Source organism: Dromaius novaehollandiae, chromosome 1, assembly GCF_036370855.1.
Source record: "Dromaius novaehollandiae isolate bDroNov1 chromosome 1, bDroNov1.hap1, whole genome shotgun sequence".
Classification (NCBI taxonomy): domain Eukaryota; kingdom Metazoa; phylum Chordata; class Aves; order Casuariiformes; family Dromaiidae; genus Dromaius; species Dromaius novaehollandiae.
In genome coordinates this window covers 88,699,868-88,725,221 of record NC_088098.1, presented here as the reverse complement: position 1 = coordinate 88,725,221, position 25,354 = coordinate 88,699,868, and the positions used below count along the sequence as shown (strand labels likewise).

Below are 25,354 nucleotides of genomic sequence, written 5' to 3'. Positions count from 1 at the left end.
TGGTGTAAACCAACAGAGTTCTGTTGCTGCCAGGGAAGCTATTTCGATTTTCTCCAGTTGGGGATTTCTCCAGTCTGCCTCAGTATACCTTTGCAATGGTATATAATGGTATGTGTTTTTTCTAGGCTTTCATTGACACTGAGACATCTTAATGTTCCTAGTTCTGCACCTAAAAAGCTTACCTGTATCTCTTGTTATCCACAGGCACAATGTCCATGGCAATGTAATACTGCTGGTGGGGGTCCAAGCCCGTAATTTTCACTCTCATGGCTGGAAACATTCTCCTAGAAAAGTGAGAATAGAAATAAGGAAGAAAGTGGTGAGTAAGGAAGCTGAAGGGGCTTCTGACAAGAGAAGCATGCTACTTTAAGTAGCACACTTCTTGGCATGACTTCTCCAAGTTAGGTGTGGTAGCAAGCACTGTGCTGGCATCAGCTCGAATCTTCAGATTTTTTTCCACTTAAAAAGAGGGATAACTGGTTAACAACCTGTGGATAACAATAAAATACTCCCAGCCAAGTATTCTGTCTGTTCCAGACTCCTAGCAGACAGTTTTTCTAATATGTTCCACACAAATTGTCCTTACAGTAAGGATTTTTCTCTTGTTTTTTCAATACACAGATGGGAAGTATACATTATGCTTGGCCTTTCTATTTTCATTCTGTAAGGGATGAATTGCTATGGCTTTTTAAGGAAAAAAACCCATCAAATGCTGCTATTTCTTCCTGATGTTTTTTTTCCCATTGACAGTCCATCTAGAATTATTCTCTCATATCATATTAAACACAGGATCATTTTTGTTCTATTTTTTGAGGAAATCACATTTCAGTATGGAGTCTCATAGTACTAGAATAATATTGAAAGCAAATCCATCTTTCTGAAATACCTTCTTGCTTTTATGTTCATGGGCATTTAAGAAAGAAAGTACCTTAAATGAATCTGGTTATTAGACCAGTATTTGACATTTAACAGAAATACCAGCATCATAGTTTCCTTGAAGTCCAGGTAGTATTTTGTGCAAACTTTTTTGTAAATATTGTCTTTTCTGTGACACATGAATCCAGTTTTGTCTTGAGAATTTTCACCCCATAGACAAGTCATGAAACTGTTCACAGGCAAAAATCAATTCCCAGCCTTTCTTTTCTTGTACTGAGCATGACTTTAGCTCTGCTGTGTATGAATCACTGCTCTGGAGGTGTTTGTCACTAGACAATTCTTTCAGAAAAGGACAGCTCAGACCAATGTTAACCTCAAAATATGCCAGTGTCAGTTTGGCTATGGCAAAATTTTCTTAAAAATTTTCTGGTTGCCGATAATCCCATTGCCATTCTATGCTTTCCTCAAACAGAATGTTGAGTGAATTATTTATGCCATACTATATTTGCAACTAACAGTATTTTGGCACCTTCATAAAATTTGAGGAGCAGAACTGGGTGAAGTACAGAAGGAAATAAAAGCAGCAGCTGCAGGACAAATGAAAGGAACCCTGTGTGGTTTCACTGACTGTTAATTAAACCTGAGCTTTTTATTGTCTTCTCAGTCCTTATCTGAGAAAAAATCTCAAGCTGAGCTACCACAGGATGGTGTCATTCAGTCGGGTGACTTTCTTCCCAAAGCATATAGAGCTTTGATAAGACAAAACTCTTGGAGAGGAGGGTGTTAAGGAGGCGGTCACAGCTCAGCATGCAGCCTAGCTACAACTCTGCCTTTTCATTTCATTGAGAGAGAAAGTTCTGATCTATTAGTAATTGAATCGCTCTTGCAAAAGGGCATTCATCTTGGGGGTGGGGAGAACATCACTCCACAGTTGCCAGAGCACAGCTAACTAGAGTTATGAGAGACATAAAACTGTCAGAAAAGTTGTCTGCAGAAACCCTTCAGTGAGCAAGTAGATCCATGCAACTGATGGTATGAGTTTGCAGGCTGAACAACTTGGGGAGAAAAAAAGGAATAGCGGATTAGTGGCTTGAGGGCATTACCTTGTTTCTACCACAATGGCTCGTTAAATCTGCCAATCCAAATGGATACAGGATGTGGCATTTTACAATCCAGCTCTCCTTAATTGAAGAGAGGTGTCTTGGGAACAATTTAAGAGGTAGGTCATGTTTCAGAGGGTTGATGAGAAATCTAGGATTAAATCTGAGTGTCTTTGGGTCTAAGTCTGTGCACTATATTGGGAAAACTAAATGCTGTGTGTGTTCCAAGGAGCTCTCTCCAAAACTGCAACACAGTGTAAGGTTGCAGTATAGCCTATGGGGTTATTTGCTTATGAAATACCTTGTAAAAGATTACCACAGACCATTCAACAGGCTTAGAAGCTAATCTCTAAAATAATCGGAGAGAACGCGACTGATCCCACTGCTTTCTCTAAAATTTAGGTGTATTTTTAAAGTTTTGTAAAATATTACTGTTTTCCTTTTCTGTGGGTGTAAAAGCAATGCAGATTTCTTTGACATACTGATGTTGCCTGGAACTATCAGAGCGGCCTCCAGCAGTACCGCTGTGTGGGGAGGGGAAAATGGAAAAGGCAGAGATAAACAATAGCAACTCAGGGACATATTCAGGTGATACTTTGGTTAAGTTCCTGTGCTCTCTGTTTCCTGTCAGCTGCCTCTTTGCCCCCAGAGGCACCTACACAATAGGAAAACATGAGGCTCAAAGGTTTGGATGGAATTTAGGCCATTTCAATATTGTCGTATTAATGAACAGTCAAGAACCTTTTATCTAAGAAGGTATCAACTAGCTGTACAGTCAACAGTTTCAGACACGAAGCCAGTCTGTTTGCGTAGGGAACACATGATGACATTGGATATAGTTTAGTAGAAGGTTTTGTGTCAACAACACTTTGGGATGATCAAGTTATTTATATGATAGCTTTACGACTCAGCAGGAGAAGTCTTCCTAAATATATATTGGAAGTCCATGTGCATATAGACAGTTCCCTGTTAGGGGAAATGTGATATGAAATAAGCTATTACAGTTATTTTAGGATCACTTAGAAGTCTTTTTAAAAGTATTTTTGTAACAACTGTCTACCTCTGTCTACTCAGTTCCTGGCTCCCTCCATTCAGAGAGTGAGGTTTATGGAATTCAGATTTCTAAAACTTGATTAAAATCGTATTTGCCACAATAGTATTGTACTGATTTTGAGAACTATGTTTGGGAACTTTCAGGAATAGAAAAAGGTAGTTGGACTGTGGCAGCCAGCATGTATTTTTTTAAAACTTTTATTTAATACAAAAACATATCTCGTTTTTTCCTTTGTGAAAACTGTTCAGAGAAGGAGGATCACAGTAATAGCCCTAAATTGGATCTTTTTTCCAATAGACTAAAGCTCTAGTTTATAACCCTGAGGATTCTCAAGGTATCAGCTCTTTTCTCTGCCCCTTGAACTAGCATGTGAGGCTTGCCCCAGGTTGGATCTACCTTCAAAGCTGGCCAAGCTCTGAGTAAAGGCATGGACCAGATGACCTCCAAAGGCTCTTCCAACATAAATTTATTCTGTTTCTAAGTTCAGTTTTAAAGAGGGAAATTCTCCATTAGGGGATAAGAAATAAATAGCTATCTGGCAGATTATTTCAAAACACAGCAGTAATTCCTTGAAGCTGCTCAGAAGTTGGAAGTATTCCTTGTATGGACAGATCAATGAGCAGAAGTCAGATGAGAGTTTAAAGGACTGACATGCTTTATCACACAGTTTTCACAGCTATACAGTGTAATGGTATACATACTGCATAAGCAACTTAAATGGGATTAAATTTGCTTAAAGATGACATCTAAATGCAAACCCTAAAATGAAGAGTGTGCCAAGATATGAAGCATTTCAACTGTACCCAAGCAGCATGGTTCTACTGACAGTAACAGAGAGATTAGTCACCTCGCAGAGTCATAAAGAATCTGAATGAGTAACTCCACAAAATATTCAAAGACTCATTTAGGTTTGAGGATTAAGTGTGCACAGCATTTACAATGTGCATGAGTTTACAGAGTAGTATGAAGTTATAAATGGTATTTTATAATTTATATTTACTTGCCTCGAAGACTTGTGCCAGATGTATACTTATTTGTGAAACAAACCTGTGAGGAATGGAGGTGAGCAACAGGAAAGGAAGGGAAAGCAGGAACACTTTCCTGTTTCTCTCTGCTGTGTGGGATTATGTACAGGAGATGTTTGTGTTGAGAGGAAAGGCTGAAGCAGGGTTTGGGAGCTAAAGGATTTATTGTTTATGAGAGAGAGGGAGCCCAGTAGATCTTCTCAGCTGCTCCACACAAAGGTGCACATATTTTTCTGGAAACTGAAGCAGGCTTATCTGGTCCACTGGGCCAGGACTGCAGGGCAGCAGTTTGGTAGCCTCCCAGCCCTCATTCTGAGAAGTCCTCTCCCTGGGCACCTTCAGCACCAACAGAGCTTCGCAACAAAATCACTGTTGCAGTCCCTAGCTGAAGAGCACACTGTGGCCCTTCTTTCCCTTACTGGAAATAAAACAGCCATTCTGTAATGTCAACAGCCCTAAGTACACATTTCAAATGACTCAGTCTCATAGTTCCAGGGAGGCAAAGTGACTCCAGTCAAAATATCATTTAGCCCACCAGAAGGCACAGAAGAGACAGGAGATGACAAGGTAACCTGTTCCACTCACTACCGCTTTTGTGAACTTTCCACCTGTATTACTGAGCCTGGCCTCAGCACCCAGGTTTGAGCCATCCCTCAGTATTAATATGATAAATATGATACGACTCATGGGATCATTTCTCTCATAGTTGAGAAGAAATCCTAGATTTCTTATGGGTAGAACCTCAGCCCCCATGAAAGTACTGACTGTGTTTGTGGGCTCAGTCACACTTTCTATAATCATCTCCATAAACAGTAGGCAGCATTTGCCTTCCAGAGCAGGACTCCAAGCATTCATTATAGCGGCAATATGTCTCTCCAGTAAAAAATGCACATTTCTTTCCCCTTTGGGTGGCACTTCTGTGTAGCAGCTAAATAACCATTACCCCTGCAGCTCAATTGATCATAACCTTTAGCTAGGGAACATGAGGTGTGGGGAGGAATTCAAATTTCTGTGCTAATGTTGTAAGGATCCATGCATGCTCAAAATGGGTTAAGGAAAGTGGGGGAAAAGAGTTAAATATGTTTTTAGGAGGAATTGCTTAAATCAGGATGACCTGGGGCTTAGGTTGAATTTATTTTATTGAGGACAGAGTTATAGGATTGCCTTTTGAAAAAAAGGAGATAATGGAGATTGCAGATTTGAGTGCTCTGCAGCTGACAGAAAGCCATGTGCATCTTTCCCACAAAGAACAAAGGAGTCTTGTTGTAAGAGCTTTATTAAATTCTGAATAACAGAATTCTGATAGAAAGGAAGAAAGGAAAAGTTCTAAGGGGACCAAAGCATGTTTATGGAAACAGACAAAAAGAAGACTTCTAGAAATAAAGCATCAAGAAAGAAAAACTGAAGAGAATTAAATGTGAGTGGGAGTGGGAGGTTGAAAGTTAAAAAGTGTAGTAGGCCTGAGGTAGGTGGGATACAGCTCCAGAAATATATTTGAAATGAGAATGTAGGTTAGAAACCAGCTTCATGGTGTAGCAGCAAAAAGACATTGTGGTGTCAGTCAGGAACCAAGCAGTGCTCTACTACTACAGGAAATTAAGGAGTAGCAGTAGTTATAGGCAACTAAGTCTGTAACTATAAAAGCTTTCAGAACAAGAAGGCCTTACAGGACTCAAGCAGGGTTTCTAGTGGGAAAGTGACAAGAGAAAAATCTTCCCAGTGGAAGGAAGAAGCTGCAAATGAAGCCACACATCTCTCAAAATTTCAGTATGTAGCAGGAAATCCTCAGGAGATGACAACAACAATTCAGTTCTCTTTGGCAGATATCATACAGTCTAATCTATGGGATGCATCATATATCATGCATCCAATATGGAAAAACAGGACTGCCAGACTCAACTCTCACCCATCATAGACACATCCTCTATGAAGGAAGAATGTTTAATCAGAGAGGTTAACCATTTAACTTGCGCATTTTACCATATCTGTAAGAAGTATCTCTGATAAACAGACATACCACGTAAAAAAGCTGCCCAAATCTTCATTACATTTTGAGATGATTAACCCACAAATATGGTGAGTATGAAAAATCCCCTTCAATATTGCTAATATCACTCTGAAGATATCATCAAAAAGAGAAAAAACTATTTGGTAGATAAATAGATTTTGTATGGACAGCCAGAGATGAGCCATCAGAATTCAAGTAATGATAAGCATCTCCTTTCAGGGAGAAAGAATGTGATTTAGGACTATAAAGAACATATCATTTTCTCAATAAGTTACATTTCTGTATTGTGAGATGTGGTCTTTTTTAAGCAGAAAAATTATCAAGGCTGGAGCTTGCAAAGGTGCTGGAGAATGCTAGCAACAGTGCTACAGAAAAAAACTCTAATAGTTAAGTGTTCCTTAAAATCCTTACAGATTTTCCTATGTCTATTTCCTGCTAAATGCCTGACTACATTGGTATGGAACTATTTAAAATAGAGTTAGGCTCTCTTGTCTTTCTTAGCAAGTGCTGTTAAACACCTCTGACAGCTGGCTAATAGGGACTGTGATATTTCATCAGAAAATGTGGACAAACCAAGGTTTTCCCCAGAGCATGTAGCATAAAACCCAAAATCATGAGAACCAAAAAAACACTTGAGAACCAAAATCTTTGAGCCAAAACCAAAGAACATCAAAGTAAAATATTTAATTTGAGGCCAGGATGGAGTAAACAGAAGGATTTCAGACTGGGGAAATGAATCCAACCATCATGTTTTAGGGTGCTTCTTCACCAAATGGGGCTCATTTTTCCTGGCATGGTGCTTCAATGGCATTGTAATTCAGCAGCATTATGCTCCCACATTCTCCCTCTTGGAAGGAACAAAGTACAACTCACAGTAATCCTTTGTCAGCTTCCTGATATTACTGTGTAATTAGGGATATGTGTCTATTGTTTATTATGACGATATGCAATGTGGGAGCCCCTATTCATCAAACAGAAAGGCAACATGAACGACAATTCCATGAACCATTGCCAACATGAAACATTTCAATTCATATATGTCAGAACAGTAGTTTTATATCAAAAGTGTCAAAGCACATACTTTAGAGAGTTCCAAACAACAAATTAACAATTTCTAGCTCAAAGACAGCAGATGAAAATTTTCAATAAAACAGTATTTTTCCAAAAACCCCTTCAACATTGTCATTTTCTAAAAACTTTTGAAGGAAAAAAGAATCTCTTTTAGTATATGTGCATCAATTTTACCAAATAGAAACTTTTCATTTTTTGAATTGACCCAAAATATTTCATTTCTTTATGTTATCTCTCCACTAGAATATTTCAATGCCTTTTTTCATTAACCCCTCCTTCTCCGGAACCTCTGCCATTGCTCTCAAGGCTTCTGTGAGAAGGTGTGTGGACCAATTTGTAAAACTGAAGTGGTATTGATGTTGTAACTTTCTGAGTGACTTTTTTCTAAAAAGTCTGTGATCAGGGTATGGCTTTTTAAGGTTCCAGAAGGGTTGGCTACTTCATTCAGAAATGTATGAACTGCTGAAGTCCCCTCTGGGCATTTTGTTGTGCACTAATTTTGGTGGGCTTAGAGATATTTGTGCTGCTGTTAAGTCTATCAATTCCATTTTTGTAAGAGAAATAATTAAAATTAATCCAACAGCTAACAATGTATCCTTTTTATTCTCAGAGACAGCATGGACCAGGCACCAGGACAATGAACTTGGTTCTTCCAGTGTCATATTTCTGGAGGCTGGACAAACCACTTAATATGTCTAGGTCTCAGTTCCACCTCATATGAATTGGGTATAATAATAATTTTCTTCATGTCTGTTTTGACACCTCTAGGGGGGAAATGTTGCAAAATAGCAAGTGTTATTATTTCAGTTACTCTGGCTCTTTCATTTGAGACAGAAGGGCTTTTACAGCAGTCTGTTCTGTACTGATGCAAGATGCTTGGTGTGTTGAGACTGCACAACTAAAACCCAAAAGTGAATCTGTTTCTGATAATCTCCCTCAGGGACTATTTGAGCTGTTTGTCCAAGGTAACTTTCCTCAAATTATCTGAACTTCCTGGGCTACAGAACAGTGGTGACCACTTCATAAGAATATAAAACAACAAATCCAGATTTTCTGGCAGACTCTGAGAGCACAGACATGAAACAAAATTATAAATGATATAAATTGTGATTTTGGGATAAAGCTTTGAAAAAGTTACCGTTTGCATTTCTGAAAAAGGACAGAATGGCTGCTGTGATAGGCAAATGGGTCTGTTCAGTTTAATCGGCTCTGTCCACGGTGCTGATTTCTTTTTAACAAGATTAATTGGAATTAAAACATCATTAGGTGGACATAAAGAATATTATGTTAATTCAAACCTATCTAAATATCTGAGATCCTTTATAGTTTGAGGGACTGAGAAATGTACAGCTAGTTTCAAGTTGTATTTTGTCTCACAAACTTCTAGCCATTTTTTTGGGTAGTAGACCACTAATGGAGATCTATTTACCTATGGCTAACAGGATAGCAGGGTGAGCTTTTTTTAAAAAAACTTCTGGACTATTATTGCCTCTTCCTAACCACAGCTGACATGGGATCAATTGCGATAGCATTGGGAAACATTAAGCCTGCACAGTTTTGATACAGGAAGTCATCAGCACTGTATCTATCTAGAATTGCAGGAAGACATTAGTTTGGCAGAGAGGTGAGCTTGAATTTGGCTAGATACTAGATTAAATCAACTAGCTCATGAAGTGCTATGGGAACTTGAAAGGAAACTCAAATGGCTCATCCCCAAGTTCATAACTCTTCTAAAATTCAGTGCAGCCAGCAACACAATGTTCATTTCCTGATTATTTGCTCAAAGGAAAGACCATCCTTAACTACTTCCTGCATCTGCCATTTCTCCTTTGGAGTCACTGATTCAAAACTGAGCAATTTTATTTATCCTAAGAAAGCTAGTAGAAGATGCAGCTGTGAAGCTCTGGCAGCCATTTACTTTTTCCCATATAGTTATTCCTCAGGCTCATCAAAAAGAAAAAAGCTTCTTTTTTCTCCAAAAAGATTTTACTTTTTCATTTTTTTTTAACTGGACAAAAATCCAGAGATATCTTACCTGCCTGCTTTAGTGATGATCATCTCTGTCCCAATATCATGGAATCTTTTCCATAGGTCAGCACATTGCAACTCTACCTGGATCTCTTCCATGGATGAAGGAGGAGGAGGCTGAGGACCTGAGCCACCAGATGTAAGGTCAGAATGGGAGCCAAATGAGCAGGATGTCCTTTCTGCCAGCACCTCTGTGTCTGACCCAGTGCTCTGCTCTGAGTCTGCAAGGAAAACACACCAGGTTAGACACTTCAATTCTACCTGCCACAACTGGAAAGGGGAGAGAAGAAGAAAGACAACAAGGGAAGCTCTAAAAATGGTACAATGGCCTTTTATTATATATATTTTTATGGTTTGTTGTGATTTATGACCTGATGTGGGGCGTTGGGTTTCCAACATGACATCTGGCATTTTTGTAAAGCTTTAGAAACAGCTGAAAAAATACTCTCAACATTAAATATAAATAGTAACATCACCACCATGTCGGGAATGGAGCATAAAATGTAGATGAAAAAAATAGAAATAAAAAAAAATTAATTGAACCCATAGCTTCAATCCAAGATTTGATGGGCTCACTGGAAAACTACATTCCATTTAATTGAACATCCTCCCACACTACTATTGCAGAGTTGGTTATTTTTAAACAACACAGTTTTTTCCTTTTAATATCCTTGTCATCAAAAATAATGAGCGTTTTTTATTTCGCTATTTGGCAGTACCACTTTGGAAATGGGTTTTATTTGCTCCTATAATATCTTTTTTGGAACAATGACATTTCCTCGGAAAATAATCATGCAGCTTTTGGTGAGGAGAATGCTCTTGGCTACTGAAGGACAAAAGGAGGAGATGGTAAACATATGGAATATGTTACCAAGGAAAGCAGTTGAAGCAAACTACATAAAAGACCGTGTGAGAAAACCACTCTTCTTTATGGTGGAGAAGAAAAGTAACACTAGCACAGAAAATAAGCAAACAAACAAAAAAAAGTAAGTTTGGACTAGATTAAAAGCCCAACCTGGCACATTGAGCCAGATAATCATTTCTTTTGCCAAAAATACCTCATGTACTTGTTAGGTAGCTATGGTACATATGAGGCCCTCACTCATATGGTAGGGCTAGGTTGGAGTTTTGCTAATAGCAGTGTTATTTTGTAACAGGATGCATATCTACATTACATCAAAATAATTCACGATGCATTCTACAAAGCACTGTCTTAATGTTTTGAATCTGATTTATAACAAATTGCCATTGGTATTAAATAAATGATCGATAGAGCAATAAATTGATGTGGAGCACTCAGTAGAAGGGATTAAGAAGAGCTCTGTAGGTTTCAAAGATGGTACAGAAATAACACATTGGAATGTACTCACTGATCACAAATACAGGCATCCCAGTGAAGAGATAAAACAGCTATTTATATATATTACCTGCACTTTTCAAGAAAAAGAGAGAGCAATCTCTGTCTGCAGGAGAAACTTAAGGAGACAAAAAGTAGACGTCTGTGTTAAAATGTGGTGAAACCACCCCAACTAATATTCCTTCCATACTAGGCAAGTGTCACAGACTCTTTAGGAACCATGAGGTCTTGTGGGCTGCACCTCAGATTTACAATTTTTCTGAGATACATTGTCTCCAGGAGCAGCTTGCACTCCAGTGCAGAGCGTGCTGGTTCAGAAAGGGAAGAGGGTAAAGACTGCCCACCTGCTGGACCACCAGCTCCACCTCCTGCCACATAAAAATATTTCTGGAACTTCCTACTGCAGCAGTAGCATTGACGTAAGCCACTTGGCTAATAGTATATAAGGAACTTACAGACCTAAGTGTCATCAGGAAGCCTTTATCTTCTAGGAGAGCCTTAGGTAAATGTATCCTTGGATAGTGGACTCACTTGAACAGGACTTTCAGTAAACTTCTGTAATGATTTGGGCAATATGCCTGTACACTGCAGGAATTCTGTAGGAAGGTACAGAAGTTTTGTCTGTATTGTTCCCAGTCCAGTTTTGAATACTGGTCCTTTGTCTCACACTGTTGTCCAAGTTGACCTGAAGCTGTAATGGGTCTGTTCCTTTAAAGGTATAGCACAAACCTACCAACAGAGTGTTGTTACATGGAGACAGTACTCCACCCAAACCTGATATCCTAGACACAAGCTGATTCAAGAAGATATGAGATGGCATGCTGGGGATCTGTGACCACAAGATGGAGAGTGAGTCTGGAATTACAGAGGGGCTGATGCATTTGCTGCCTGCATCAGAAGCCCAGTGATGCAAGGACAAAGTGATACTTACCTGCTTCCTCTAACTCAAATGATTCCTCCTAAGGAGGTTGGAGGGGGTGAGCTAGAGTATGGGTTACTTTACATAGGACACTTCTTTTCCTAGTGGCAGTTAATCACTTTATCCTTTAAGAAAAAACAAGATTATGCTTCACAAATCTGTGTAAGACCTTTTCACATGTCTACCCTTGAGCTGAACCATTAATCAGAAGGCTTGCATCTTCTTTGAGATTATAAGAAAGTGAAGGTACAGTGGGGGGTCTGAAGAACCTCTGGACCTAGGGAAACTGGGACCTAGGAACTAGACCTAGGGAGAAGCTTCTCTTGTGGAGTCCTTCTCCCTGAGTGAGACGGGAAACTACGGGTTTTCATCTAGAAGAAGTTTCTTAGGACACAGCACCTGTGCTTAGCTCAGGCACTCAGAAAATCTGTGGCTACATCCCCTAAAGCTATATAGTAAATGGCCAACAGATGGCACTTGCCTGGATATTGTCCCAGCATCATTCCTGCATTTCTTGGACAGCCTTTAACTCGAGGCATGTGGACAGACCCTTGGGAATCCCTGGAAATTGACTGGAATTGCATGCTACAGAAACTTAGAAACCACAGGCTTAAGCCCCCTCTCACTGGTTTTATGCTGGTGTCACTGCACTGACTTCAACAGATTTTTTTTCTTTGACAATGACAGAATTGGAAGGAGAGGCATATCTCTGGATATAATTTGCCATGCTGGCACAAATCCCAATTTCCAAAAGAAATTCAACAGTGGCTACTTACTGATATGCTAGTATCTACCCAGCTATGCAGTACTACACAGGAGGAAAAAAATCTTTGTTCAAGGGATTATTATTTTGTGCCCTAAAACATGATCTATAATTACCCCAAATTAATGCTCAGAACAGCAGGCACTTCTCTTTCCTCCAACTTTGCAGATGGGAGAGGAGGGGTCACTAATGTTGCTGCTCTTAGTTCAGTCTCAGTAGATATTGAGATGGGGTTTTGTGTTTTCCTTAGCCTTTCCTGAACTAAGTCCTCCTGAATACTGTCATCTACTTGGATCCCCTGAGTTCACTCCAGATCCAGGAAATTCAGGGGAAGTTAAGTGCATCCAGCATGTGAAAGAAAGCCCTAATGACATCAGCCTCTATAAAATTGTGCGACTCTGAGCTAGAGTTCTCTAATATGTAAGGATTTTGGATTAATCAAGACAGAAGTCAACATCCTAGGTGAGCAACATACAGAGGGATGCAGAGTGAACCAGTCTTGGTATGCAGTAATTGATTGTGGAGGCTGGAATCTAGCACAGCTTAAGCTGCCCTGCTGCACTTAGCTGCTCACAATGAAATAAGATGAGAAGATCTGAGTTTCCTTCTGGCATTCAGAACCTGTGAGGTTGGCTTTCTCCATGCACCAGCTTCAGTGGCGTGCAACTCCACTAAATTCAAAGACATGACTTTCATTTTATGTTGCTGTAAGCAGAGGGGAATTAAGGAATAGTTTCTGAAGCTCCATCAGAATAGAACGTGCTTGTGACTGTCCTTAGGCACAGATTGTGTGTGGTACTATGTATTGTGTCTGACTGAAGGATCAACAAAAGGATCTTCCTTCTGAGGAAGATGAACTTCCTACAGCTTCTTCTAGCTCCAAAGGGAAAAAATAAGATTCCTTGCCTCTCCTTGAATAGATGCCTCAAACAAAGCCCACATGACGAATTCAAGATCTAACTGCAGGGAAAAGGAGGTCTCTATGCAGTGACTTCATTCTAGATTTAGAAGATCTTCTCTGACTACTACCACAGGAAGGCTGGTTTTCTGGTGCCATGTACAGTATTTAGGAGTTAGGTTGTAATCTGTGCCATTTTCTGCATACACTAGGCAAATGGCAATGAAAACAGTTCCATGGTTCTCTCCTGCTGGGGCAGAATACAGTCCATGAGAAAGGATACTCCAAAGCCAAGCTTTTCCATTGTTGGTAATTAGCAAAATTGGGAGTAGATGCAACTGAGGTTTCTAAAGCCACAGTATTCCACTGACTTTGATTTGGGACAATCTCAAGTTAAAATGTTTCTCATTGCTTTTAAGGGAAACCATGGGCTTGTACCTTCTGATCTCACACACTTTTCTTTACGAGTTCCTTCCACTCTCATGTCTGCTCAAAGAATGGCCCTTCCTGCTGCTCTGTAGCTACTGAGGTGAAAATCTTCTCCAGATCTCCTGCTGACTACACAGTTTGTTTGTATCACTATTCCACTCCTATTTTCCTCTTCTTGCAAATCTCTTCTAAAACCATCCACTTCCTCTCTTGCTTGTTCCTTATGTTCATTTTCTTCTCTGGTTTGCACCATTTCATTCTGCTGTTCTATGAAGGGCTATGCAGCCAGAAGAAAACACAGCTATTTTCTTCTGCATGGAGAAGGACCCTCTGACCACTGGGGAATGCTAATGTTCAACCCATCCAGAATAAGACACTCTCCCCAAAGAAGACAGTCATTCTCCCCAGAGAAAAATTCATAAAATGTTGTCCTTTGTTACAGGCAGCTTGGTGGATCAGCAGGCAGAGCAAGTATTTTTGATCGTGGGAATTGGCCTAACATGCCAAAAAGAGACAAGATCTTGCAACCACTGTATTTGAAGGGCCTTCAAACTATCTGCTATAACACTACTGAAAAGTTCAGGGAGAAGACCCATGGTTTCTGGGAACATGCAAAAAAACTCTCAGAGACGGTCTGGAAACATAAATCTCTCTCATGATCACTACAAAGGGGCTCTCCCCTTTCTATTACCCAGTTAGATGGCTTCCTATCGTTTAAGGCTCTTGTTATCACACTCTCCCCATACCCACCTACTGCAGTCTGAAAATGTGTTTGGCATATAGCAAAGGAAGTTTCTCAGCACTTCTAGCAACCTCTGAGCCTACTAACAAGACCACAGCGTCACTTTTAGAGCCCCCAGGGATGTGCACTGGGCAGCACCGTGGTTGAGGGCATCTGGCTGAGATTACAGAGGAAGATTAAACTAGTTCAGGTTTTGGGTTTTGTGGGGTTTTTTGGGGGAGGCAGGGGGCACGTGCCACTTTCAGATTTAGTAGTAGTCTCTCTTAATACCTCTCGCATTCCTGTTATCTCCAGATCACCCTAGGAGTCCTCAGCTCCTAATTTTTGATCCACAGATTCCCAGGCTTCTGGTTGGCAGATTTAAAGGAAAACATCATTCTCACAAGCATGGCAACTCTGAGGCGATCATCCCCACCGAGGACCTCGAAATGATGGCTAATACCTGCACCTTGCTGCCTGCACCAACCCTATGTGTACTGGGATCACAGCCCTCTTATACACAACAGCAATCTGCTATTGCCTGCCTTCTTTCTACAAATCAGCTACCCAATACTCCTCATGTACATTCCCTGCTTTCTCGTTGAACTGAAACTGGTACAAGAGATTTTAAAAGAAATGAATTTTTTAAACAAATTCATACATGGTTCTTCAGCAGAATTTCCTCTGCAGCTGGGTCACAGCAGGAATACTGAGCTTCATATTTATGCACTAAAATGGGAAGAGTTCAGCTTAGTCCTTGGCCATATCATGCAGCTCCTGCACTGAATGGGTGTTTTACTCCAAAGTATCAAAGAATGTAAAATACAGTAGTGAGAACAATGACAAAAACCTTACATACATAAAACACCACCTACTCAGAGAAGCCCAAAGTGCTTTAGAAGATTTATTCTATTTCTCTCTCTCTCTCTCTTTTTTTTTCCATATGTGTAGATATCTAATGTAGATTCTGTCAGATTCCATTAGCATAAAGATTTTCTCTTGGGTGGAATGTGGCAGCTGTTTAAAGCTGTTAAGTTTTTTTTTAACTTTATTTTTGCTTGCAAGGTTCATGAACATTTAGTGCAACAGGTGGTCCTTCCCTCTGCCCTACACTTGATTTGCTGGCAGTCAGGATCTGCAGACTACAGAAATGCTGCAAAAACCTAGACATGAATGGGCAGAGAACACTTGGGGGAGGCCACTTCTTTTTTTCAGTCAACTCAGCTGAAAAAAACACAAAGAGGACTCTTTGCCTTTGTTGCCAAAAGCAGACAGATCTCATGGTTCTTTTTAGATTTCTGGTTTTCAGACTGGCTAATGCCACCCTGCAAAGTCAGCAGCATGGGAATAATCATATAAAAGTATGATATTACTGGAAACCCAGATACAAAATGTCACACCCCTAGGAAACTGAAGGAGCAGAAACTCACTACATTTGAACAATCTGGATTAGTGGAAGCTCATTTGACAGCAATGTGGTGGCTGCTAGTGCAACTGCTCCAGATAGGCAACCAGGTTTCCCGCTGACAACTATTATCTGGGCAGAAGATGAAACAAGGGCCTCTGACTTCAAAATTACACAGGAAATCCTACAAAGGCAAAGACAGCAGGAAGAGCAAAAGTGAAGCAGGTTAGAGTTCAGCAAACGGAGCCATTCATTTTAACAGGGTTGCATTTTACACAGCTGATATGGCAATTGCCCTTGCTGCAGGCAGAGGCATCTAAACACTTCCCAGCTGATTTTAACCATATGCACGTTGCGCACAACAAAAAAGGAAAGATAATTCTGTAGATGTCATTATGTATTGCCTTATCTCCCTAAACTGTTTTTCATTCTTTTGCTTACCCTAGTATATTAACTGTGCTTTCTTCAAGCATTAGGCCCATTATCAACTATACGGAGCTAGAATGTGTAATGTGTTTATTACTGATAATATTTTTTAATACATTCATGATCACAAGTTGCAACCAACATCTGGACCTCCTAGTCTGGGAACAGTACACACCTCTCCAAACCCAGAACTTCATCAACAGTAATGCTACATTACAATCTCTGACAGCCTAAAGAGACACTCAGATAATTAATTTCCAGCCTAAGACCCATTTATACAATGAAAGCAGGACAAAATGGCATTAATATGAACAGGACTCACACAGGAAAAACTGGAAGACAGAATTATTGTCACAGTTTATAGATGGGAAACTGCAGTATAGACAAATGAAGTGACCTGATGCAGTCACAAGCGAAATCTGTGAAAGAATTAAGATGACTCTCAGGCAAAGAATTCCTCTATCACTTTTACCCCAAATACTTCTTCATCCTCCTAAATCACAATTTAAAAGGTGCTTTTATAAGATGCCTTGAACCAGCAGAGTTTGTGAAATACACTCAAGATGGTGACTACCCTTATCAACAATACCAAAACACAGACTAAGTGCAAGTCCTAAAGCATATGGCATGGAATGATTACATGTATACATCTACATGGCAAACATGAGTGGCAGGAGAACGTAAAAGCAAAGACAAAGACAAAAAAACAGCAGCTTTGGCTCTAAATGCGAGTCTTGCATCAACTTGACTGTTCACTGCTAAGAAGTGACTGTCTCTGCCCTGGCTTATTCCATATACGACTTAACAAAGGGACACAAGCCCCAGCAAAGAAAAAATTTGCCCTGATTCACTGATATGCTCCAGCTGCTCTGCTTCACTCCAGCAATGCAAAACAGCTGTAAACCTGGTTTAACTAGCAAGTTTTTTTTGGTTTATGGCTTCTTAGTATTGGCAAAGAGGTACAAAGCAGCTGGAGTTTACTAGTATACTTAGCCCTGGGGATTCACCCCCCAAAAGCTAACTTCCATTCCAGTCAGGAGAAAGAATATTGGTCAGAGTTAAACTTTAAAGTGATTTTTAATCTCACAATCTATTGTATTTTTTAAGAATATGGCAATAAAGGAAGCTTACACATTTTTCTCACATATAGTTTAGGTCCAGATATTCAAGAGACCAACTCCAGTTTCAAGCTGTATCATCTGAAAATGGAGATGCTGGCTGTTGGGCTCTGAAGTCATCCTTGGCAAATACAAAGTCTTATTACAAATTCTCATTACAGAAGCGTAAGCTAGGTGACCAAGACTGTTCTGAATAGTGTCATAGCACAAGATTTATTCATAGCCTTCATTTCTACCCAATCCAACTAAATTCTCTCAGGGAAACTGCCCATGATGCTTCACACTATTGGTAACAACCAAAAATATCCCACCATACTGATGTTAATCAAAGGACTACTGTATAAACTCTCCTATCTCTGGATTTAGGTAGCTTGTTTGCTTAGAAGTATTTTATAAGCATAACTTTTCTCCCAACAAAGGCTTTTGGAAATCATTTTTCAGGAGAACAAATCCCAGTGAAGCAAGAAAACTTGGACTTAACATTTGATGTTGCTGAGTATCATTGACTTCCAGGAAACAAAAGAATAGCTTGAGTCTTCAGTATATCAGACTAGTTTTGAGGAAAACACAATTTACAATTTCAGTATAGAAAAACCAAGATATTCCTTAAAGTCCCAATGGAGATCCTCTGCGGCTGTCACACAGCATTGTGTTTTGACAAGAAATCACCAGCACAGCTTCACAAAAGACTGCTCAGTAGCAAATTTTTAGAAAGCCCATACCTGGACATTAAGCCCACGCATTCTAGCTACATATACATATAACAGAAAAGGGAATAAAGAAAACATGCAAAAAATAAAGATTCCATTAAATCAGCAGATTAAAAAAAGAGCATCAAATCAAATTAAATGTAGAAGAACAGAGAGAATGGTAGCTTTACAAAATATGAGACATACTAGGGAGAAAGTGGGATGTTATTAAAAGAAGAGGGAGGTGAAACTGATGACAACTTTAATCTGGCCAAGACCTTGAGCTGCACAGACTACAGAGAATTTGTCTGGCCATTGTCCAATAGTTTGTGTAAAATTAAAGAGTGGAAACAAATGTGAAAGTTAGGGAAAAAGAGAAAAAAAAAAGAGAGAGAGAGACCAGGCATTAGATGTATTAGATGCTGTAGCCTATAAACATAGAGTCATTATTCTTACAAATAAAAAAATACAACAAGTATTTAGAGACCAACCTAAACCAAAATGTTGGCTCTAGATAACCACAAATTGTGCAGGAGTTTCAAACTAGATCCCAGCTCTGCAGCTGGGTCGGAACATGCACAAACCCTGGGACAGTCTGTTTCTGGATTCTGCGGCTTGGACTTCTCTCTACTAGCCAGAAAAAAAATCATTTGTAAAAAGAGGAAAAACGTGATCATCTCAGGGCACTATTAACACACAGGATTAATGCTGCAGATTCGTCTATTTTCTCTGAGATCAATTTGAAATTCCTGAAAATTTTAAAATGATGTGAAGTCCACATAATATTACCATCCTTCTGTAGGTATGAACACAATTCAAGAAAACAAAGACAGTCTAAATATTTGCAAATTGAAGATATTTGGTGGCCTGCAAACCACAGAGAAAGAGACATTACATATGTTTCCCTATACCATGGTGGCTATCATGGCAGCAGTATCAGGGAGCCAGCTGGCAGCTTAATAATGAATAATGTCTAATCTTTTCCTGAGCCTTACTGAGCTCTTGGCACCACTGTCATATGGCAGTGAGTTCCACAGGGTAATTATGCATAAAGCACACAGTCCTTTCTTCACGTAAAAATGCATTGCCTTTTTAGTTTGAATGTCCATTTGCTGCTTTGTTACAACAAGATAAACAACAACAACCTATGTATCACTCATGTTTCCATTCTAAACAAAACAATTCTAAAGGAACTCATTAGGGAATTTCCATGAGAACATTTTTACAAGATAAGTTTAGCACCTATCAAGCTGAAATTTTGAGTTAAAATTTTTCATTTTGTTCACAATCTATATTTTCTCTTGGGAAAAAAATATTTCATGCTCAGGCTGCTTCTGCTGAACAGATCTGAATTGTCTGGGCTTATAACAAATCATTTAGCAAATCATTAAACTACATTTTTTCATCCACGTGCTGCTTTATCTAAGCTGTTGTTTGGACAACTACAGCCCACCTCTTTTCTGAACCAGACTTGTTGGAAGACTGCCTCCCCTAATGAAATTCTGATTGCCCTCTATCTAGACATCTTGACTATAATCAATATCCTTTCCGACTTAATTCATAACAAAACTCTTCCATAATTCTGATCATTTTCATTGCCTTTCTGAATCTGTTCTATTTTTACCACAGACACAAAACACACATACACACACACAAATACATTGGATTCTTAAAAATGTATTTGACTTTTAAACGATGGTCTGCCACTGGTTCACTTAGCAAAAACTATGATATTTTCAATAATACTTTCCATCCTGATACTTTTTGCAGCCTAACATTCTGTTCGCAATTTTGATTGCCTCTGCACAGTGACCATATGTTTTTACTGAACCATTCATGATGAGCCTGGGGTATTTTTCACAAGTGATAAACATATTCTTCCCTTCATTTGCTTCACATGCAACTGTCTTGCATCCAAACCAGACAATTTTCACACTTCTCTCTATGTAACAAAGCCTGAGCAGAGTGCTGATTTTTTAAATTCCCATGTTTCAAGACCCAGCAAGGAACATAAAAAATTATTTTTCAAAATAAGTGACAAAACAGGGAACGGAGTTGACGCAGTTACAAAAGAGGCAGAAGCATGACAGAGACTGAATAGGTTACAGTGCTGCATCACAAGAGTAAGGAACATAGGACTGGAAAGGATGTGTTAGGCCTTTGATCCAGCCTGTGCTTTAAAAGGCAACTATGTCACATAAAAAAAAAAATTAATTTGAAAGGACATATCAGAAGCACATGTCAAGCCATAAATGGAATCTCCCCCTCAGTCCAAGTGTAACCGAGAAAGTACCTCATACAAATTTGAAATCAACAGTTATCTGAATAACTTCAAAATTATGAGTGACCTTGCAAAAGTGAACAATGCTTATGAGAATAATGATATCCACAGAAAGTGTTAAAGTTCTAAAAGCTTCAAAGTTGCAAAAGCTCATGTTTCACTTCACGTCCAAGGAGTGATACCAGGCACCGGTGCTTAAGAACATCTTAATAATTAAACCACTGCAGGGATGAGCCAAAAGACAGATGTAGGCAGCACATGAACAGCAGCTGTAGTTAATAGAAGACAGTGAAGGGGATGCTGAAAGAGACCTAAGGGGAAGAGAAGATAGGTGAGTGGATTTCCATATTATGTAATAAATTGAGTCAAAATAACCCCATGCAATTCTGGACAGCATGTACAAAGACAATGGTTCAACGAGAGCCAGGCTATGGCTGCATTTAGCAACCAAGATGTGAGGAAACCCTGTGCTAGCAACTCCTATTGCAAATGTGTCAGAGGAAGGCAGCTCCGAGTTACTTTCCCCCTCAACCAAGCAGAAAGATAGGATGAAGGAGGAACAGGGGACAGACGAACATGAGCTTCATGCCCATGCTCAGCGTGCTAGACAGTCCTGCTGAGACGGCACAACTGCATGTACAAGCTGTTCCCCTACGGAGGGGCAGGGATGCCAGGAATGAGATCATGTCCAGCTCCCGGCCCACCCCAGCTCCACCTCATCAAGATTTTGGAGGTGAAGGAGAGGAAGGAACTTAAACTTTGCTTCCTGCACTGCTGAAGAAGCAGGACAGCAAGGAGAAGAGAACAGAGATCATGATTTCATGGGTTACACTCTGCTTCCTGAGCTCCTTGGGAGGTAGCACAAAAACACATTGCCCTTGCTCAGAGGGGATTGTTGTCTCCCAGCCAAGTCTTCTGTAGGCAATTATCCTCCCCAAAACACACAAGACAACGTGGACAGAACACTGTATGCCTTTTGAGCATTTCAGTCATAGAGATATTGAAAAATGGCAAGAGTTAAAAACAGAGGCAGAACATGTTTTAGAGACTAAATGAACCCATCTTCAGGGAAAATAATTCAAGGAAATAAATTTCCACAGTAATGCTCAGTTATATATGATCACCATGCATGAACAATAAAAGCACAGAACACCAAAGGAGCAAAGTTAGATCAATACTTTTTTTTAAGAGGTTAAAAGCATATTCAATGTGTGCACCTCTATTGGTGTTCCAATTCAGACCAGGAGAGTACTTTTGAAGCCAATTTCCTCATTATCCCCAGACACTAATCTTCAGTTCACATCCTGGAGGGATCTTGATGCACTTGAAATAAGTTCCCTCCGGATGAAACTAAACCAAAAGGTGCACTCCAGGAGCACCTGAAGCATCAAATGCTGGTATGTGTGCAGTCCACAGAATCAAGTTAGGGATAGGATAAAGTAACCCTCACCAAAAGTCAGTGTGGACATCAGGTCTTGAACACCAACCGCTTCATCCTACTGCTTTGCTCCTATCAGGCTGCATGACTTGTTAATGCAGACACTGCCAGCAACTGATTTATGTAAAAGATTAATATTCTAAGTTCCTAGAGCTGCCATGCACTTCCATGGAGAAATAGCAACACAAAACTGGTGTTTAAGACAGCAGAATGAGTCTCAATTCATATATTCTTCCCTTTTTCTTTAACATCCTTGCTGCTTGGATGGGTATTTGTGGCTTGGCTTTTTCTCTGTTCTTTTACTAACTCTCTTCAGCTCAAGCTTCCAAAGTCACATCCTGACACGCTCTGCCAACCGCAATCCTACACGTCAAAATCCCTACATGTGATCCCATGCACAGATTCCTGGAAGTGCACACTGGTGTACTTTGTTGACTTCCACTGAGCCACCTTGATTTATGCCTACCGAAGTTATGGTCCTGAGTGTAATAACACCTATACTCCACAGTTGTCCCACATGTGTATGTACTATTATTTGACCAACAGACGCACCAACATGCATACACACACGTACTCCAACATCTGGCCATCACAAGCTAACTCTAGTAACTCCAGAAGCTTCATTCATCTTTACAAAATTCATAAACATTTCATCTGTATGTGCACTGAAGAGCTGCATAAAGCTGCATAACCTCTTCCACTTCACTGAAAGAAATATGTGCTCTAAACCTGACATTCACAATCACAGATGCAGAAATACAACCAACCACTTGCACTTAGTCTTAAAGCACACATTTTGTTCTTCCTGAATAGCAGGGCATGAATGGCTCTTGGCTTAAACCCTTCACAGCTGTTGCACATATATCCAGATATACACCTCTTCATTTATTTCTCAGTACCTGTACACATGCCTACATGCCCTTACCTGTTATGAGGCTCACTTTCACACTTTCTTGCTAGCAGACATGCCAGAATGAAACTGACAAAAGGAAGTGAAGAATCAGTCCAAGTATCCAAATCAGTTAACTCAAAACCATCCCACTAACACTAAAATTGATAATTGCATAATTCAGCATTTCTGGATGTTGGAAATTTCTAGCCTGTTTTACTTTGTATGTCTCATCTAAATCTAATCATGACAATCTGCTCAAGGACTTGGGCAAAAACTCAGGATGTTCTAGTAGTTTGTATTTGGCATTTTATAAAAAATACTTTAATTCAGAATGCTTGTTCCTGCTTGGCTCTCAGTGAGCACTAGGAAGAGTGGAATGCCCCACTGTGATGTTCTCAACAAACTCTAAGTTTAGCAAAATATGCTGGAAAGTACACAGTCTGGAAGCAGTGAAGTTAGTTAGAAAGGTTTCAGGTTTGCCTGATTCTCCTTCCACCGATGTCAATACATAATAACCTATTGGCTTCTGTGACCTCAGGTAATATCCTTTATGGATGTTAAAAGAGAGGTAGTAATTTTCTGTGCGTGTGAATATCCACACATTTTAAACCATTCAGAGCTAGACTATTTTATAGCCTACTCTTTTAAAATCTTTAAAAGCATGTACTACACTTGGAAAATTATATGCATATTTTTAGTTTATTGAGTTTTTTTCTGACCATCTTCTCTCTGAAAAAGTTTTTTTTAACAGGGGAAAGAATGGCTTGCTGTGTCTTACTGCAAATCAGAAGAAGAAATACAGGGCATTTTACTGAATTTTTTTAGAAGAACTAGTTAGAAAATGGGCATGAAAATTTTCATGTGAAAAGGAAATTACAAATTTCTCAGAATTTTTCAATTGCAGCCACTGGTAGGAATACAAATATTCCATATATTTTTGAAGTAGAAAACAACAAGATTTTCCATCACCATTAATTTCTGCTTCAGCCTTCAGAATTTGAGTTTAAAATAAAGATGTTTCCAGATCTCCGGTGTGCAAAAATCCCTGAGAGCTAAATGAATACATTCCAGTGTAACAGTAACTTCACAAGATCCTGGGCATCTTGGAATATCAGCTCTGAATGATGTGATTTTTTCCACTTACCTCACTGTGTTCTTAACTATGAAATCTAAGGGTAAATGTGGTGATTATATCATTAACCAATTCATTGATAACAGACACCCAGATAATGCATGTAATTCCCAGTCTCCTTGTGCCTTTTAAAAATCCCCATTCAACCTCACTGTTGTCTAGCATTAGAGCTTGCACACTGAGAAACTCTAACTGCACACCCAACTGTTTCCCTCAGAAACAACTACAGCATAGGAAAAATTGATAGTGTGCAACAGCATAAAACACATGGACTAGAAGGTCAGAATAATTCACCCTAGAGCCCAAAGATGGAAAGACACTTATGAATACCAACACACCATGAATCCAGGTGTATACCAATCCTGCCAGTGCTTGTCACCATTTAGCATATTCCACAAGACAGATCTTAATGAAGAAAACAGTTTTGTGATATATAGAAGTTCCCTCACATCCTTCCCAGATACTGCTGCAAATTTATCTTACTAGTCAGCTCAAAGGCCTCTCAGAAGAGCAATTCGGCAAAAGAGAGTTTTAACTATCAGAGGGTCTCCATGATGAGTAGAGTACAAGTACAGAAGCAGCCAGTTAGTGCAGCCCTTATCAGGCCTGTAAACGGTTTATTTACTCATTTTATCTATTATCTCATGTGCTTTTCTCCATCCTCCCATGCTCTCATTGTTGCTGTAATGCTACTGTCTGTGGCTCAGAATTTCCTTTCAGCCCTTCACATCCAACAGCATGCAGTGGTCAAAGAGAAGCACTAAGCTAATAAGAGATCCATCAGCTCTCATGGGGAAAAGAGGAGGAAAAGACAGTTTCAGAATAATGTACTTTCCTCCCTGTCTCTTCACCTTCCCTTCAATCATACTTCTGTCATCTTCTTCTTGTGTGGCAAATTTGATGTGAAAAGCAGCCCAGGCTCGTCTCTAACACTGCTGGGCTTGACCATGTGGCGACAGGAGGAGGCAGCAATTTCCTTTCTTAGGGCAGCAGTGAAGCCCCACAGTGATGCTTCAAAGGAACTCGGTGACCTACCCCTTCCTGCCTGGAGCCCAGCAGGGGCTGAGGAGCAGCTGGGCTGCTCTTCGGTGAAATGCATTACGGATGGCAGGGAAAGAGAGGAAGGGAAGGAAAGAAAATAAGGACAAAACAGAAGTTAAACATGCAGGGTAAGCAAGGATAAGGAAGAGGCTGGAGATTGGTACAGCGTACTGGAATTGTCCCCTTGGCACCTAATGCTGTAATACTTAAAGAGAGGACAGTCCCTCTAGCCAGACCTCTGGAGAAGCTAAGAAGTATTACAACCCTTTATCTTATACTGCTTCACGAAACACCTCACAGATGGGGCAGCAGAAGAAAAGACAGAAAACCAGACTAATGTCCTAAAAACTAAATCATTCTTTTTCTTCCTTTCCACAGTGCTTATCAGACAGTTTTGCTTTCTGTTGCTGGCTACAGGTCTGATCCTGTTCAGACAAATCAGATTACACATTTTAACACATTTCAGCAGCCTTTTTTCCACTTCCATTTCATGTTAGAGGAATTTATCAACATTATAGTGAAACGTGGGACTTCTTCAATAGGTTTCACTTTGTTGCCTGCAACACCCAGAATCCTGGCTGGTTCTGGGTTACATCTTACAGCATTTACGTGTAAAGAAAGATGTACTAAGCTTCTCCCGTCTGCAGCCTCCTTCTCCCATCTCTTCCAAGCAGACAGTATGC

General features: G+C 39.8%; 1 protein-coding gene across 3 annotated transcripts in view; it reads right to left on the bottom strand.

Moving 5' to 3' along the window:
- TBX15 (T-box transcription factor 15) overlaps window positions 1-25,354 on the bottom strand; it is a 103,984-nt gene that overhangs the window by 33,092 nt on the left and 45,538 nt on the right. For all 3 annotated transcript variants that reach the window (XM_026104862.2, XM_064519472.1, XM_064519476.1), the window contains exons 2-3: window positions 9,170-9,383; window positions 183-284 (exon numbers count right to left, since the gene is read on the bottom strand). In XM_026104862.2, coding sequence (XP_025960647.2) covers window positions 183-284; window positions 9,170-9,383 — 316 coding nt within the window. The remainder of the gene's footprint in view (window positions 1-182; window positions 285-9,169; window positions 9,384-25,354) is intronic.